Raw genomic sequence first — 18,386 nt, forward strand, 5'->3', positions numbered from 1 at the left:
AAAGAACCTGAGAAGCGAATGATTTTAATGATTGATTACAAAAAATACTACGGTTATTAAGCCAAATAAGACAAACTAATCAGTATAAATAGTTAAAATAGCTTCATACATTAAGGTCTCACTAATTCAAAATGTTTTTCAATAATTTGGCAGTTACTTGAAATTTGTTTCTTATGTTACTTTTATAGTTTATGTAGTATAAAGCGTTTTTATTTGTATCTCTTAGTAGTTGTGGAGAAAAATTTATTACTTCCTTCAGCTCTAGAAATACCTTAATAAAATGTTCAAATCAGGTAACGAATTGGTTTAAACCTGTTCTAAAATTCGCTCTTGGGTTGTAAACTTGTAAGTTAGAGCAGACTTAGAATTTACTCGTCAAATAGCGTCGATCGCAAATGGCGTGATGTTTTTAATAAACTATTTAATGTTACAGAGTGTTGGAAAATAACTTTGAAGAAAGAGCAACTAAACCTATGCCACTAAACTAAAAGTATGTTCTAAACTACTAAAACTACTAAAGCAATCGAAACTATGTATTTAGATGTTCTTATTCTTTGAACTAAATTCAACAACAAGCTAAGTCAAAGACTCTGAGTAGTTTGTGGTCAAAAGACAAAGGTAGGAAAGTACTTTTAAGTAGGTATCGTCTTTATAGGAAACATCATACCGACTTAAGATGAATTATCTATGATAAGAATATAGAAAAACAAACTAAAAAGTGTCTATGTCAAATTTGGCGTCTCGTTGTTTCGTTATGGTCGTGTTTTTACCATTACAATTCGTAAAAATGTTGTTTTTCCAAAGTTAACAAACTGAATTCATGTATTGGCTTATTATTGAGACAAATAGTGAGTTGCGTTGATCGCAAACGTTTTATTAGCACGACTGACAAGATGGCTGATATAAAGGTAAATGTGCACACATTTGGCGGCATTTTATTGTTAACGGTCAAGTTATGTATGTATTCCTTTTTTTAATTTTGTCTTATAAAATTATAGTCTGCAATAAAAAACGGTTTGTACTGTTATCGTATACTCTTTTAAAACCAGACCAACTAAAATTAAAATAAAATAAAAATTTATTTGCAGCTACTCTGTGAATATACGTATTTTATGAACATTTATTTTAAAATCAAGTTCTTTATAAAAACAATTGTAAAACTTCCGGAAAATCTTATAATTTTTACGAAATTCCGATACATCCGGTATCTTTCACCTTCTAACATACCTTCACACCTTATGATATCAATTCTTAATTTGGAAATATCGTAAGATTTCAGCAACTCTGAATGAAATCAACTCCACTGTTCCAATTTTAAGCATGTAACCAATATTAAATGATTTTATTCAAATGCAACTGTACTTTTATTTTCATGAAAAATACATAAATAATCACAGAATTTTTTGTTAATTTTAATAAGGTTATTTTTAAATAAATACTAGCTCACCCGGCAGGCTTCGTAGTGCTTCAATCGATAAATAAAAGACCTAAACTTTTGTATATTATATGTATATAAAATAAACTTAAAACAAACAAAAGGAATCCGTCTGAAGGGGGACACATCAAAGCAAAAACGAAATTGTTATTTCCTATTTAATTCTGAGCATTTTCGTATTTATCTGCCTTTTAAACCTTCTCTGGACTTCCACAAATAATTTAAGACCAAAATTAGCCAAATCTGTCCAACCGTTCTTGAGTTTTAGCGAGACTAACGAACAGCAATTCATTTTTATATATATAGATATTTTTTTAAATAATGAATATCCATAAATAAAAGGCAAAGACAAAGCAATTAAATAGACTAAACATATTTCTCTGTTTGTTAACTGATTTCTTTTATTTTTTTGCTTAACATATTATTTGTATAATTAATATTTTTTTATTAAAATCAAGCTTTGGTATTATGAATTTCAAAAACTTGGAACAAAAAAGTCTTGGAAAAATTCTGTACTTTTCAAGCATTTTTTTCAACAACACCACTACCAAAGTCATAAAATTTATTGTTAATTTCAAAAAATGGTTCAAATTAATTTCTTTCTGAGTTAATTGTAACAACATTCTAAACCAATATTTATAAATTAATAAATCTAGTTAAAAATATTCATTATAAGACAGTTTAATGATTATTATTTTTACAACTGTACCCATAGAAATATATCTTTAACCTTTCAGTCAATGTTTAATAAAATGAGCAGCCCAAAGCAGAATGGCACTGGGGAGCCTGCACCCGCTAAAGGTCAGAAGGGTGCCATTGAAAAGATATACCAGAAGAAATCACAGCTAGAGCACATCCTCCTACGTCCTGACACCTATATTGGTTCAGTGGAAAGAGCCACCGAGACTATGTGGGTTTATGACAAGGTGAAGGAGTGTATGATGCAAAAAGAGTTGACTTTTGTGCCAGGTAATAAACATAAAAAAACTATATATTGTTTAGTTTAAAATAAATCTTCAATTAATCAGAGAGTAAACTGCATAGATTGCCTCTTTTCCAGGTTTGTACAAAATTTATGACGAAATCTTGGTTAATGCGGCTGACAATAAGCAGAGAGACCCCAAAATGGATGTCATTAAAATTGACATAAATCAAGAAACAAACACAATATCCGTCTACAATAATGGTTGTGGTATCCCTGTAGTTATGCATAAAGATGAGAAGATGTATGTGCCGACTATGATCTTTGGGCATTTGTTGACTTCGTCCAATTATAATGATGAAGAGGAAAAAGTCACAGGTGGTAGGAATGGTTATGGTGCAAAACTCTGTAATATTTTCTCAACTAAATTCACAGTGGAAACTGCTTCAAAGCAGTACAAGAAACACTTTAAACAGACATGGGGTTCCAATATGACTAAGGCTTCTGAACCTAAGATTAAAGATTCTGGGAAAGACGATGACTTTACTAAAATAGTGTTTAGTCCAGATTTGGCTAAATTTAAAATGGAAAAATTAGAAGACGACATTGTGTTACTAATGTCAAGACGAGCATATGACGTAGCAGCCTCATCGCAAGGTGTAAAGGTTTATTTAAATGGTGAAAGACTAAAAATTAATAAATTTAAGGACTATGTAGATTTATACATTAAAGGAAAAGACGATGAAAATGGCCAACCATTGAAAGTTGTTTATGAGAAAGTGAGTGACCGCTGGGAGGTCGCTCTTACAATATCTGACATGGGATTCCAACAAGTTTCTTTTGTTAACTCTATTGCAACCACAAAAGGTGGTAAACATGTTGATACAGTAGCTGACAGTGTGGTCAAGAATGTTTTAGAAGTACTTAAAAAGAAGAATAAAGGTGGTGTTAATATTAAACCATACCAAGTTAAAACTCACATGTGGTTATTTGTCAACTGCCTGATTGTAAACCCTACCTTTGATTCACAAACTAAAGAGAACATGACACTCCAAGCTAAAAGCTTTGGGTCAAAATGTAATTTGTCTGAAAAGTTCATCACAGCAGTTACCAAATGTGGTTTGGTGGAATCTGTTCTGACTTGGGCGAAATTTAAGGCTCAAGATCAATTAGTTAAGGCATCTGGAAAGAAACAGAGTAAATTGAAGGGCATACCGAAATTGGAAGATGCTAATGATGCAGGCACAAAGAATGCACATCTCTGTACATTGATTTTGACTGAGGGAGACTCGGCTAAAACATTGGCTGTATCAGGACTCAGTGTTGTAGGTAGAGATCATTACGGAGTGTTTCCATTAAAGGGTAAACCTTTAAATGTGCGAGATGCGTCCCACAAGCAAGTTCTAGAAAATGTTGAAATCAATAATTTGATTAAAATTCTTGGATTACAGTACAAGAAAAAATATAACTCAGTTGATGATTTGAAAACATTACGTTATGGTAAAGTAATGATCATGGCTGATCAGGATCAAGATGGATCGCATATTAAAGGTCTGATTATCAATTTTATACATCATAATTGGCCTGAGCTATTGAAATTGCCATTTTTAGAAGAATTCATTACACCTATTGTCAAAGCTACAAAAAAAGACAAAGAAATATCTTTCTACTCTTTACCAGAGTTTGAAGAATGGAAAAAAGAAACAGAAAACCATCACACATATAATATAAAATACTACAAAGGTTTGGGTACCTCCACATCAAAGGAGGCTAAAGAATATTTCCAAAATATGGATAGGCACCGAATTCGATTCAAGTATAGTGGTCCAACTGATGATCACCATATTGAACTTGCATTTTCAAAGAAAGGTGCAGATCAACGTAAGGAATGGTTGACTAATCACATGGATGAAGTTAAGAGGAGAAAGGAAATAGGACTGTCAGAGAGATACCTGTACACAAAAGAGACGAAAACAGTGACTTATTCTGATTTCGTTAATTTGGAACTTGTACTATTCTCAAATGGTGACAATGTGAGGTAATATAATATTTATTGATCTTGTATAAAATATTATTACATTACTTATAATCGTTTTTTTTTTGTTCTATTAACTGCTGCTGGGGTATGCCCTGCAGGGCTTGAAAATAAAAAGTAAAATAGAGAAATACAAAGATATAACTTTTTTCCTAAGCAAAGTACTATCTTTATAGCATGGGTAAAGTATATTAATTTAGGTATAATGAAGTATTAGAGGCGATACGGCGTATTGTAAGCCCCTTCTACCAAGGTACCATGTCCACATTTGTTTCAGTTGTTTCATTTCTTAATTTTTCAGATCAATTCCATCAATGATAGATGGCTTGAAGCCGGGTCAACGTAAAGTTATCTTCACTTGTATAAAACGTAATGACAAGCGTGAAGTGAAAGTGGCACAACTGGCTGGTTCCGTTGCAGAGCATTCGGCTTACCATCACGGTTAGATATCAATATTTTTAATTAAAATATGTTTTCTTAAAAAAATATTTAAGCCTGAGTGAGAAACTAATGTATTTTTCATTTGAAGTGCACATATCTATCAGTCGTCATCTCAACACACTCCTTTCTCTCTCATGTCGTCATTCACACACTCCATCCATGTCTTCTTCGGTTGACCTCTAGCCCCTCTTTACGTTTCCATTCATTTCATTTCATTCATTGCCATGCCTTACTATTTCTATACATCTCCCAGTCACGTGCATCTCCTCTCTACGCATTGCATGTCCATACCACGCTAACCGTCCGCTCTTTAATTTGTCAATCATTTTTCATTGTGGCATAATGTATTAACAAACAAAAATATTTTGTTAAATGATCCACTGATAGGTTCTCAAAGCTGCCTAACATTGGTTTTTCTTGTCGCACAGGTGAACAGTCCCTGGCAATGACCATAGTGAACCTGGCTCAGAACTACGTCGGTTCGAACAACATCAATCTGCTGGAGCCGCGCGGACAGTTCGGCACGCGGCTCAGCGGCGGCAAGGACTCGGCCAGCCCCCGATACATCTTCACTCTCATGTCCCCGCTCACAAGACTCATATTCCATCCGCACGACGACCCGCTGCTTGTCGTGAGTACTGCGCGCTCTGTGTGTGTGTGAGAAAGAGAGAGTATTCTTTATTGTACACCAAAAAATAAATAAACAATGTGATGTGATATATTAAATACAAAAAAAGTACAATTGGTGGTCTGTGCTAATGTTTTACATGGTGTTACATTTGTATTCAATTATGTATTCATATTAAGATAAGACTCCTTTTAATGACTGACTAATTAACAAAAAATTAGTTTAAAAAAAAAACCATTAAGAACGGAGATTGCCCATTCTTGGTTTGGTTTGGTCTTGTGCTACGATCAAATATATATTAAAAATTAAGTTTTTATTTTTAACAATTTCCTCAAAAATATTAAGTTATAACTTAAGTTATAATTTCGGATATAGAAGATTAAAATAATTAGTAATTTAAAAACTTCTAATCTAGTAGTAGTTCAATTTTCCCAATGGAAAGGCAAAGATATTAATTCATATGGCCTAATCTTTTAAAAAAATTATAATATGGAGTGAAATGAAATGAAGTTGATTAATTTGAGACATTAATCAATGTCTATGTCTTTTTGTTTTATTTTGAATTGCCGCAATAGTACCACCTTTACTTAACGAATGGACGTAGTGGCCCTAGCCACACAATACTATGCTAGCTAAATAAGTTTATACTATATACATGTTTTCATGAATAAAATTCTTTATACATATGTTTTTAAATATGTAGGAATTCAGCATAATCAAAAAATATCCACTGCTGTCTTGTACAAAAAATAACCTAATTCTAAAAACTTCATTGGTCTTTTACTAGCAAATCCGCCGAACTAGAGATTTCATTTTTTTTATAATTGGATAAACACAATTAAACCCTACAAAATGAGGTAAGTAACATGAGGGCACAATGTGAAACCAAATTCCATACTACAATGGGCATTCTCCTTTCAATTAGCAAGAAAAAAGTTATAAACAAATTCGTTTGCAGGAAATTTTAACAAAAAGTTGGCAGCATTGGTTGTCTGGTGTTCTAATCGTAATTATTCTAACCTGATTACTGATTTACTTTTCCAGCATGAATTTGAGGACAACCAGAAGATAGAACCAGTTTACTATCTGCCCATTATCCCAATGGTGTTGGTGAACGGAGCTGAAGGTATTGGTACAGGCTGGTCCACTAAAATACCTAATTACAACCCCAGGGATATTGCTGAAAACTTACGGTAAGCTAATTAAACTTCATAGTTGAAAGTTTAGAACTCTTAAATACAAATTCGCCTATATTATTCTACACACACACAAGTGGTTCTATTATAAAAAGTAACTCTAAGAATTTAAGTTATTAACTTATAAGTAATATATGCTATATGGTACAAAATGCTTTTCACATTAGGAGGTTGCTGGACGGCGAAGAGCCTAAAGTGATGCATCCGTGGTATAAGAACTTCAAGGGCAATGTGGAGGGCTTCGGCGATAAATACGTCATATCCGGTGAGGCGGCCATATTGCCTGGCGACAAAATCGAGATCACGGAGCTTCCGGTCGGGACGTGGACCCAGAATTACAAGGAAAATGTCCTCGAACCTATGCTTGGAACAGATAAAGTGAAACCATTAATATCTGAATACAGGGTGAGTAACATGAACTATTATTTGATTTTATATTTATTTAATGGTATTATTTATAATATACATCAAATTCAATCATCAAAAGTGGTATAAAACGATGTTAGTCTTTTCAACAATTAATGAGCAAGAATTTCCTTTTCAAAAATTTTCGTTTCATTGGGATCCTGGATATATCTATAGTAGTAAGTAGGATAGTAGTGAATCAGAATAAAACCAAATGTTTTTGATTACAGGAATACAATACTGACACGACAGTTCGGTTTGTCGTGTCACTTTTACCTGGAAAGCTATCTGAAATAGAGGCTGAGGGCATACACAAGGTGTTCAAACTGCAAACTACCATATCTATGACATGTATGAACGCCTTCGACTATAACTGCTGCCTTAAAAAGTAAGTTAATTAATACATGTATCTTATTTTAAAGTTCGAATTGCTTTAAAAATATTTTCAATAATATTCAAATGGTTTGTGGTGGTGATTGTGGTAAAAAATGGAGCAAAGTTTTAATTTCATTTAACACAACTAGTATTATTTTTGTAGTGTTCATCGTTCATCTCCAATATGCTGTGTCTTTTATAAATAATGTTATGTTTGACATGTATATGTTTATGTAGAATAATAAAATGTAATATATATATTATAATAAAACATTATAAGCCAATAAAATGCAAGTCATTCTCCCTTTTGTAATAAAAATTAAATACAAAAAAAAAACAATCTAATCAGCAATATATGTAAGTCTGTGCCCCGGTTGTTGCGGCCCGCTCCCGACGCATATCGAAGGCACTCTGCATGTTTCATACTAGACCCCGCACAGTACTAGACAGCTATTAAATCTGTCATACATCTGATAGTGGGATATAGACCATTCCGGCGTTATTATTGACATTACAAAAATAAATTTCTCTTTTCGAAACTTGACATTACACTGTCTAGCCCACCTTGTAAACTGCCAATAAATACATTCAAGATTATGATCCACCAAAATATGTTATTATCGCTCATGGAGCAGAGGCAAAACCAAGCTACTAATGTCCAAACATAAAGTAGACAATCACTTATCTGCCAAACTAATTCTAAATATTGTACTCATATAACAGATACGACAAAGTAGAGGAAATCCTACGTGAGTTTTACGACCTGCGCGTTAAATACTACGTCCGTCGCAAGGATTACCTCGAGGGACAGTTGCAGGCCGAAGCAGACAAGCTGTCCAATCAGGCTCGGTTTATCCTAGAAAAGTGTGACAAAGGATTAGTCATCGAGAACAAGAAAAGAAAGGCTATGGTTGAAGAACTCATCAAGAGAGGTATGATTTACCACATACTTCCCCATATGAAAAAATGAATTCTAATATTGTGGATAACCCCCTCTCTTCAACAATATCTCTTCACGCATCAGTTAAATTGCTTGCTTATGACTTTAATATTTTATATACATATACATTAAATGTGCAACTCATGTTCAACACACCTCACAGTCTAACTATTGCTGTTCAGTCCTCTCAAATATTCAGATGTTCCGTGTTAAAAAGTTGTACTACTTTTAACTTTCATAAAGCATTATTAAATGTGTTATCAAATCCATATGTTATAAATCCACTTTCTTAAAACCGATTCACTATTGTTGATAATGCCTTCTTGATATACAGGCTACGCTCCCGACCCAATCGCGGACTGGAAGAAGCGAGCCAGCAAGATCCAAGGTCTCACCGCGTTAGAGGACGACGACGCTCAGGAATCTGAAGATGAGGAACCGGAACCTGATCCTAAAGGGAAACCCGTTGACCCTGGTCAGTTAAATAAAGTTTGTAATTAAATAACTATAAATAGTTCTGCTTTATTGTGAATTCTCAACATTTGAACAGCATTTGACGGATTTCATTAGAAAAATTCAAATATTTGAATATAATGTAGAATGATCTTATATAGATATAGATATAGATTTATCTCTGAACATATTTTTGAGAGTCAATACCTACGAGCTATATTTTGTGCGTTAAAAAGTCGTCCATGTTGTCGCAGAAGGCTAGCGCAGATTGGCGACCCCCTGTCGCGTATCAAAGGTGATTAATCACAATCTTTTTGTTGCACAGATAAAGCATTCCAGCAATTGAAAGAAGTAAAGAAATTTAACTATCTGCTGGGAATGTCGATGTGGATGCTCACTAAAGAGAAGAAAGATGAACTCCTCAAGCAGAGAGACCAGAAATTGACTGAGCTGACCACATTGAAGTAAGTTTTTCATGTGTTAATTCACACTATAGTGTTAATTGCACTTATTGTTAAACTATATATGAACGACGCCCGCCATTCAGTGCACTGGGATGGTAAAATACCTTCATTCTAGTACCAACAACAAACTGACGAAACTACCATTCTATCTGGTGAACACAAAAAGATTTTACTGCAATAAATCAATACCTAGTCAGGTCATAAGTATTGTCACACAGTAAAAACTTTTCTTTTAGAATGGTGGCCACAAAAAAGTTTATTGAATTCGAATTTCGAATTGTTCATGAAAATAAAAATGTATACTTTTAGAATTTTACTCATTTTTAAATATGGAGTGGACGCTTAAAGAAGACCGTGTTGCAGTTATTGCGTTGCATCGTTGCAGTTACGCGCCAATTCAAATTTTTAACATACTGAAAATTTTGAATATAACCAAAACATTCGTTTATCGTACCATCAAACAATACAATGAAGACTCTAGTGTAGATGACAGGTCAAGGAGTGGTCGCCCTCGGTCTGTTAGGACTCCAGCAGTGATAAAAGCTGTGAAGGCGCGAATTCAAAGAAATCCCAAACGTAAGCAGAAACTGTTGGCCCTTCAGATGGGGTTAAGCAGAACCACGGTGAAAAGGGTGTTAAATGAAGACTTAGGGCCTCGGGCATATCGAAGAAAAACATGACATCGTTTGAATGCTCGTCTAATGGACCTGAGACTGAAGAGATGCCGCGCTTTGTTGAAGCGGTACGCGGGAAAAAAATATCGGGAAATTATTTTTTCGGATGAAAAAAATTTTACCGTAGAAGAGAGCTACAACAAACAAAATGATAAGGTGTACGCACACAGTAGTGAAGAAGCGAGCAACCGTATTCCGCGTGTCCAACGAGGTCATTTTCCATCCTCGCTTATGGTATGGTTGGGAGTTTCTTATTGGGGCTTAACAGAGGTACATTTTTGTGAGAAAGGTGTCAAAACGAATGCAGTTGTGTATCAAAATACAGTCCTGACGAACCTTGTGGAACCTGTTTCTCATACCATGTTCAATAGCAGGCACTGGGTATTCCAACAAGATTCGGCGCCAGCTCATAGAGCGAAGAGCACACAAGACTGGCTGGCGGCGCGTGAAATCGACTTCATCCGGCACGAAGACTGGCCTTCCTCCAGTCCAGATTTGAATCCGTTAGATTACAAGATATGGCAACACTTGGAGGAAAAGGCGTGTTCAAAGCCTCATCCCAATTTGGAGTCACTCAAGACATCCTTGATTAAGGCAGCCGCCGATATTGACATTGACCTCGTTCGTGCTGCGATAGACGACTGGCCGCGCAGATTGAAGGCCTGTATTCAAAATCACGGAGGTCATTTTGAATAAACTTTAGTGTCATAAGAATCTATGTTTTGTTAAGTTCATTTTGGTATATGAATGGTTACATAATGAATAAACTTGTTTCAATTATTTTACATTAAAAATGTGACAAAATTTATGACCTGACTAGGTATAATCATGCCCTGAATCGGAAACCTCAAGTAACTGTCTATTTTCGTAAAGGAAATATTTTACAGTAACTTAGGGCTGGTAAACAAAATTCCAATCTACGTTCGCAATGTATTTTGGGCTTCCATTGTTTGTAAGATTTATAGTAATTCGTATAAACACGATAAATTTAATAAACATTTTAAGGAAAAGATGTAACTTTTGCTTGAAAAAACGTTTTTTGATCAAAAATATTTCTTCACATACAAATTTCAATATAATTGTTTAGAAATAAAACGGCACCAATGCTGTGGCGGGAAGATCTAGACGCGTTTTTGATCAAATTAGACGAAGTTGAAGATAAGGAGCGACAGGAGGAACTCAATGTCAACAAGAAGACTTCTAAAGCGATGGTAGGTATTTTTATAATTTTATTTATTGTAAATGGTTTAACAGTGTTAATCAAAATGGGTTCATTTACGATTCAAACGCTCGTATCATTGATTGCTGAATAGCAGCAGTGATAATTGGACAGTCCAAATTGTTGTTGTTATTCTGTTAGGCAGTGAAACATAAAAAAATATTTATTTTTGTTCATTTTCATGTCTTACCTAGACGGATAGAATGAAGGTAGAGTATTGAATCTTTTAAATAGTTTGAAACTGTAGTCTATGTAGTCCTAAATACTAAATATTCGAAGTAATATAAAAATTACACACACCGGAGATAGATTAACGCCTCCAGCGATGAACGCTTAGAAAACAATAACTTTCCTTATTCATCGTCATATGGCGGCCTGCAAGGTGCGCGCGTATGAGTCGCAAATATCAGTGGACGATTTCAATAACATTCTAAACAGTAAAAAATAGATTCTTTTTTTTTATTGCTTATATGGGTGGACGAGCTCACAGCCCATCTGGTGTTAAGTGGTTACTGAAGTCATAGACATCTACAACGCAAATGCGCCACCCACCTTTAGATATAAGTTCGAAGGTGTCAGTATAGTTACAACGGCTGCCCCACCCTTCAAACCGACTGCAGAAATAGGCAGGGTGGTGGTATCTACCTGTGCGGGCTCACAAGAGCTCCTACCACTAGTACAGAGTAAAATAGTTACGATAACCACAAAGCGATCGTCGTTTCTGTTTATTTATTTCATTCTATTATTTTATTATTCTCATATTTTAATCATAACATGTATAGGCTGGTAAGAAGAATCGCAAGTCAATGTTTGATATTATCCCGTCCGAGAATGGTAGAAGAGTTGAGCCGAAGATATCTGATGACCTGATCAAGAGGATACAGGCCGCAGAGAAAGCTAAAACCAGGAAAGAGATTAAGAAGGAATATGATCCAGTTAGTAGTATTATTTTGAAATTGCTTACTTATCTTTTTGGTTTTATTATATTTATGGTTCTAGTTTGGCAGGCAAGCTCATAATTGATCTGATTATAATGGTTTACCGAAGCTGAGTAGAGTGGCCGACCGTGGATACGAGGTGGATACCTCAGAGATGTATTTTACAGTAGCCGTCTCACCCTTCAATCGTTTATGGCGCACTTGTGTAAAATATTAGCCTAACTAGACTCTCAAACCCTGTCGGCTACTGTTGATAACTTAGAAATAAATAAAATATAAAATCACAGCTACATCCATTTGCACGCTATCTGCGTATATCTGTTATAGATATATTGAACTACCCACCGCAACAGCAAAGGATTGTGATGTCTGTGTAATTTGACTTATAATTAACTTGCTATCTATTTTACTATCTATTAAATTTTGTTTGCCTTAGGACATACACATATTGAATGAAATTTAATTAAATGTACATATTGTAAATCCTTTGGAGAAAGAAACATTCTCTGAACCATGATGTAACATGATGTAATATATTTATAATATCATATTTAATTTTACAGGATGACCCTACAGGCATAAGCCCATCAAGCGGAGAGAAAAAACCTAAAGCTCGAGTAAAGAAAGAGAAGCCAGAGAAAGCTGAGAAACCTGATAAAGTTGACAAAGCTGAAAAAACAGATGGGCTTAAACAAACTAAACTTACTTTTAAAAAGGAACCTAAAAAGGTGAGTTGAATTGCTTGCAAACATTATTGTTTATAATATGTGCATTGCATTGTTACTCATTAATCAAATAACAGAAAATACAAGGAATAATTTTATTTTACCGTCTTCTTTTTATTGCATAGAGAACAAGTTCACCAATTATCTAGAGTAAACCACTTAGTGGAATTCATAGGAATTCATTCGTTCATTCATTCATTCATTCAACCAACTTCTGTCTATAACTGTATATATTATAAATATTATATACAGGTGCTGAATAATTATAATCGATGTGTGTAAAAATAGTGTGTTCGTTTTGTATGTAGCAATTTGTCTAAATGGGACTGAATACACTATTGCTTTTATGCACTTCAATGACCAGGTTTACGAATAGAAATAATATTTTATGAATGCATATCAATGATGATTCTTAAATTTTGATACAGAAGAAGATGACGTTCAGCGGCAGCAGTTCAGGAGAAATGTCAGCATCTGATGCTGAGGTGGAAGTTCTAGTACCTCGGGAACGTACCAATGCGAGGAGAGCTGCCACTAAGGTCGGTAGAACATATCAAGTATTTTTTTCTATCATAATCTTCCATTTAATGTCTGCTCAAAAAATAAGCATAAAGTAAGGAATGCCATTTAAACCTCTAGGAGCTCTTTGCTCTATAATCTATAGGTGTCATTATAAAATGGCAATTTCACTCTCGTCCCTCATGACCTTAAGTAGTTACGGGAGGCTATAGACATGCATTTATTGAAGTCTTAATGTAATGGATTTATTTTAATGGCCAAAAAATAAAGAATATTTTTAATTTTGATTTCAGGTACAGAAATACAAAGACGGTTCAGATGACTCTGGTTCTGATTCAGAACCAGAACTGTTGGATAACAAGATAGATTCGGACCATGAAGCGCCACAAACTCTCTCCATCAGTGATGAGGATGATGATTTCAACATCAAGAAGAATCCCGCAAAGAAACCAGCCGAGATGGATTCTGGTATGTTGTTCTTATACTGTATGTTGTAATGGCTGCCCCGCCCTACAAGCTGGAACCCATCACTGTTTCCTTGTAGAAATAAGCAGGATAGTGTTATCAACCCGTGTGTGCTCACAATAGATGCTTTACGACCAGTAAACTTTTTTCTGTAGTTACAGTAACCAGTAATTTTTTTAAGATAACAATAAAACAGTGTATCTTGAATCTTTTCATTCGTTAGCACTCTTGTCAGAGTGGTCATTATTAGTATCTTGATATGAGACAAAATATTTTCATAAAAATTGTTTAAATATTTGATTCTTTTCCTGAAACTTACATCCACTAATGTAAATTTCATTGAATAACTGTTATCATCACGTCAGCCGCGAGTGGCTCACTGACGGTCGAACGCGGGCTCTTAGGTGCTCAGTCTTGACTTGAAGCCGGTTCTTGTAACTATAATCCAGTTAATTTATAAAAAAAACTTAGCTATTTTACAAATATTAGCCTAACGTATAACCGTTTTTATAATATCACTTATGTATTCACAGATTGCTTATTCGACTCTCTGATAGAAGATGCTAAAAAAGATGAACCACAAAAGACATTGACAAAATCTAAATCAGAGAGCAATCCTCATCCGACGAACTTAATATCGAGCGACAGCGACGCTGCGATACAAGCGTCACCGCCGAAGAAAAAAGCAGCTCCCAAACGTAAACTGATGAATGTCGATAAAGATGAGAAGAAGACCAAGAAGAGGCCGGCGCGGGTCATGCTCGACCAGGACTCCGACGACGAGGACAGCATATTTGACAGTAAAAAGGTATGTCTCGATTTTGTTAGTGTAGTTTATAAACATTACTCACAAGTCACAGTTTAGTAATAACTTTTTTCCCTACCGATTCGCTGGTAGCCTATGAGACTATTCCAGCTACGCCCGGACGAGTAGGTGAGCTCACGGGCTCAACCTGAGAGGATTTGCGAACACTAGCCATAACAAGAGCAGTGGTTCGCAGAATCTACCACCAGATCGGAAACGCGACCCACTGAGAAAATCCGGCGAGAAAGGGCTGAGTCTATGAGTTAGTTCGCTCGTCGCAATCGACGATTTCGAGAAGGATGGTGACCGGTGCTTGAAGGTCCTAAAAGCATCGAAAGTGAATCCGGGGGATCAGACACAATAACAATGTACTTATTGTTATTAATGTTATCCATAATCTCCAGAAGGAACATGTATTTCTAAAACAATCTATGCTGTGGAATTTGTTTGTGCTTATTCATTTCTGTGTAGCTTATGGGTTTCCAAAATATACTTATTATGTGAATTTTGTTCTCAGGGTAAAAAGAAACTTGCTGCGAATCCCAAAAAGAAGGCTAAGAAGAAGGTGGAAAGTGATTCTGAATCTGACTTCAATATAAGCGACAGCTCATTGAGCGATTAGAATAGTTTTAAAATAATTGGTGAGTTATCTTATTTCTTCGCGTTCTAAAGGCACTTAATATTGCTCACGAATGACTCACGGTGAAGGAATAACGTCATGTACTTAATAAGGATGAAATCCTCAAAAGTCACTAAGCCCTCAAGCCTCACGGGTACGGCGCTCACGTCGTCATGTCTATGAATTCAGATATTCACTTAACAGCCGGTGGGTGTGCCCGTTTTGTCTACGGAATTAAAAAAATGGTTTCTTTTTGGCAATAATTAATTGTTTTTAACAATTTTATTGGCAACAATGTAACATTTCTTATTGAGGGTTGTGTGCCCTATGTATCTAACTGCAACATCATGTCTGTGCAATGGATGGTGTAAGAGGCGACTAAGGAGCACAGCCACTTCGTGTTTCTTTAATTTTTTTTTCTTTTTTATTGCCTTCATAGGCAAACGAATGTTGCTGCAGACTGCTCTCACGATGAGCTGTTGTTTTCAGATGCAGTATCTGAGCGGACTACACATTTTGAACGACGACACGAAGCGTCTATATATGTTTGTAATATATAGTTTTTATATACTACGTCGATTAGATATTAGTTATTTTATAATACATTTGACGTTTGCATACAAAGGTTGCTTTAGTTGTCAAGATATTTTTGTATTGAATGCTATATTTACGATTTCATTAATTTTTATTATTGCCTCAATTTTATTTTCAAAATGATTATTGTCCATTGATTTGGTATTTTGTATTCTTTGTTCATTTTTGGTAGACCTAAGAGGTCCGTGACTAGATGAGTTTTTGATGAACTGATTAACCCACAATTTAAATATAAATATTGACTGTTTTATCAAGTTTTGAGCAGAGGAACGAAACGGAATAAGTGGATAAAAAACTTGAAGTTTGATGTCGAAACCTGTACATACCACATAATGCATGTGTGCACATTTCATATTATCCTCAGAATTATGGTAATCAGCATGATAATTCACTATGAAATGTTTCAATAGTACAAAAATGTGTCTTTACAACTATTTATTTATTTATACTTAGCGAATAAATATTTTTAACGCTTTAATTAAATTGGCAGGATCCAATTTTAACTACTGAGTCGTACAGTAGAATTTTGAAAATAAAAATTCTTTTTTTATGGTTTATTCTCGTATTATTTACCTTTAGTTCGAATAGCTTCCAACATTTTGTAATAGTAACCGACATTGTATTATATTGTAAAAGTTGAATAAAAACATTTGCACGACACGTTATACTAGTTTTAAAACTATGAGTAATTGAAAAATTTTTAAATATTGAATTTAAAGAAAAAATGATTTAAGAATAAGTTGACAATTATTTAATTTAAATAGGATTGTAATTGTGAATTGAACAAGACTCATGAAAATCAGATGTTGCAATATTATGAATACAAAGAAGTCCCAGTGAAGCAGACAAAAAAATAAAATTGTTTTCATTAATACCATATTGAAATTTCATACAAAATGTACTGACGGTATTCAATATTCAGTTACACGGCTTAGTTTTTGATATGTAATTTATAATAATTGTTACAAAAAAAAAAAAAGTTATAAAATTGATCCAGTGCATTATGATTCGTAAAGGTTACACACACCATAAATAAAAATAAAAAACTATTATTATATTTGAATCTGATGTAAATAAATGAAATTGAATTATTTCGTAATTTTAACGAATAACTTTTATCGGTCGACTTTTCCGTACTGTGGTCTAGTTTAGATCGTCCGAAATATATTTTACATATAAAATATATCGTTCAAGACGATACTAAAAATTAATAATTGAGATTTTAGAGATATGTACTAAAACTATTTCTTTGTGTTTGATGATAAAAATGTAATATTTAATAGGTATATTACATAAATTACGACGTCTAGTTAGTTATTAACAAGACAGTTTTATATAAACATAAAAAAGAAAAACGAGAATTTGACTATGAAATTAAAAAACCTTTCCGAAAATCGTTGTTAAATATACCTCTTGTATTGTAGATAATTATTGTAATAAATAAAAATATATCACAATATTTAGATGTGTGAGACTTCCGTGGTTGAAAATATATCGTTTTTTCATACTTTTATACGTGATTTTAGAATTCAATTAAATACAGTTTTCGAGTATAAATAAAACGCTCAAAAATATACTCTATTCTAATGCAAAATTTCATGCGAAAGAAATTTCTAGAACAAAATGTCATGTCTGACGCTAAACGCTGATAACAGTGTTATTATTTATTTTTCTGATGCCTCATTTTAATCGTAGTCTTTGATTTCTGGAATGACATTTCTTTTTCTTCTGATATTCTTTGTGTGTAGTTTTTTGTTTCTTTTTGTGTGAAGTTCCTGATTTTTTTTTTAATTGTACATTAAAGCTATTGCACTCTGTGACGTAACATCGGTCTCTATTCAATCGATATCGACTAGACAGTAGATTAAGTCATTCGATTGCGAGTTATTAATAAAATAAAATAAAAAAACGTCGGCTCCTATTGTAGTCTCCGAGATATAACTATTGATTGAAAGATTGTTTTTATTAATAATAAATGGCAACCCTGGTAATTGTGATGTAACGTTTCGTCGCTATTCTTCTCAATTTCATTGTTACAATAAATTTGTCAATACACAATTAATATTGTCATTCCGTAGTGTTTTTTATTTGTTCAATGTATTTGATACTGTTTTCAAGTTCTGTTTGTTTTTGGTTATCATATTATGAAGCTTTTCATATTACGATATTTATTTCGCGTCTGTTATGTGTCTTAATTAATTTTCAATTAATTTTTAATTCTTATCAGTAAGTCTGTAAATAAATGAAGGATTTAAGAATAAATTTTCGTTTTATTTTTATAAAATTTTCTTTTAGAATTAGATACTGACCTGTCCGAAATCGGTTTAAATAGATATATGTATTTCCTTAACTATTCGCTAGTAGCCTATGAGACTACTCCAGCTACCCCCGGACGGGTAATTGAGCTCACGAGCTCAACCTGAGAGAATTTGCTAACACTAGCTTTTTTTATAATTTTTTTTTTATTGCCTTTGTAGGCAGACGAGCATACGGCCCACCTGATGGTGAGTGGTTACCGTCGCCAATGGACTTCA

The 18,386-nt window shown here is 34.0% G+C and overlaps 1 protein-coding gene across 3 annotated transcripts; it reads left to right on the forward strand.

Annotated features, from left to right (window-relative positions):
- The first annotated feature begins 675 nt into the window (after window positions 1-675).
- TOP2 (topoisomerase II) lies at window positions 676-18,114 on the forward strand. Of its 3 annotated transcripts, NM_001043544.1 has the most exon segments (24): window positions 730-908; window positions 2,173-2,404; window positions 2,480-2,484; window positions 2,486-4,395; window positions 4,694-4,833; window positions 5,262-5,464; window positions 6,506-6,654; window positions 6,825-7,062; window positions 7,293-7,450; window positions 8,161-8,369; window positions 8,712-8,852; window positions 9,156-9,294; window positions 11,056-11,179; window positions 11,970-12,122; window positions 12,689-12,853; window positions 13,279-13,389; window positions 13,663-13,837; window positions 14,368-14,448; window positions 14,450-14,463; window positions 14,465-14,503; window positions 14,505-14,642; window positions 15,157-15,280; window positions 15,748-15,803; window positions 16,617-18,114. In NM_001043544.1, coding segments are annotated over 22 exon segments (4,644 nt in total). In that variant the 5' UTR covers window positions 730-893; the 3' UTR covers window positions 15,262-15,280; window positions 15,748-15,803; window positions 16,617-18,114.
- Window positions 18,115-18,386: the final 272 nt, after the last annotated feature.

The sequence above is a fragment of the Bombyx mori genome, chromosome 11, assembly GCF_030269925.1.
Source record: "Bombyx mori chromosome 11, ASM3026992v2".
NCBI classification, from domain to species: domain Eukaryota; kingdom Metazoa; phylum Arthropoda; class Insecta; order Lepidoptera; family Bombycidae; genus Bombyx; species Bombyx mori.

Excerpts from the sequence above, each read along its gene's own strand:
- TOP2 (XM_038013633.2), top strand. Across the intron at positions 9,295-11,055 it reads ACTGAGCTGACCACATTGAA|AAATAAAACGGCACCAATGC; the intron begins GTAAGTTTTTCA and ends ATAATTGTTTAG. Across the intron at positions 12,123-12,688 it reads TTAAGAAGGAATATGATCCA|GATGACCCTACAGGCATAAG; the intron begins GTTAGTAGTATT and ends TTAATTTTACAG.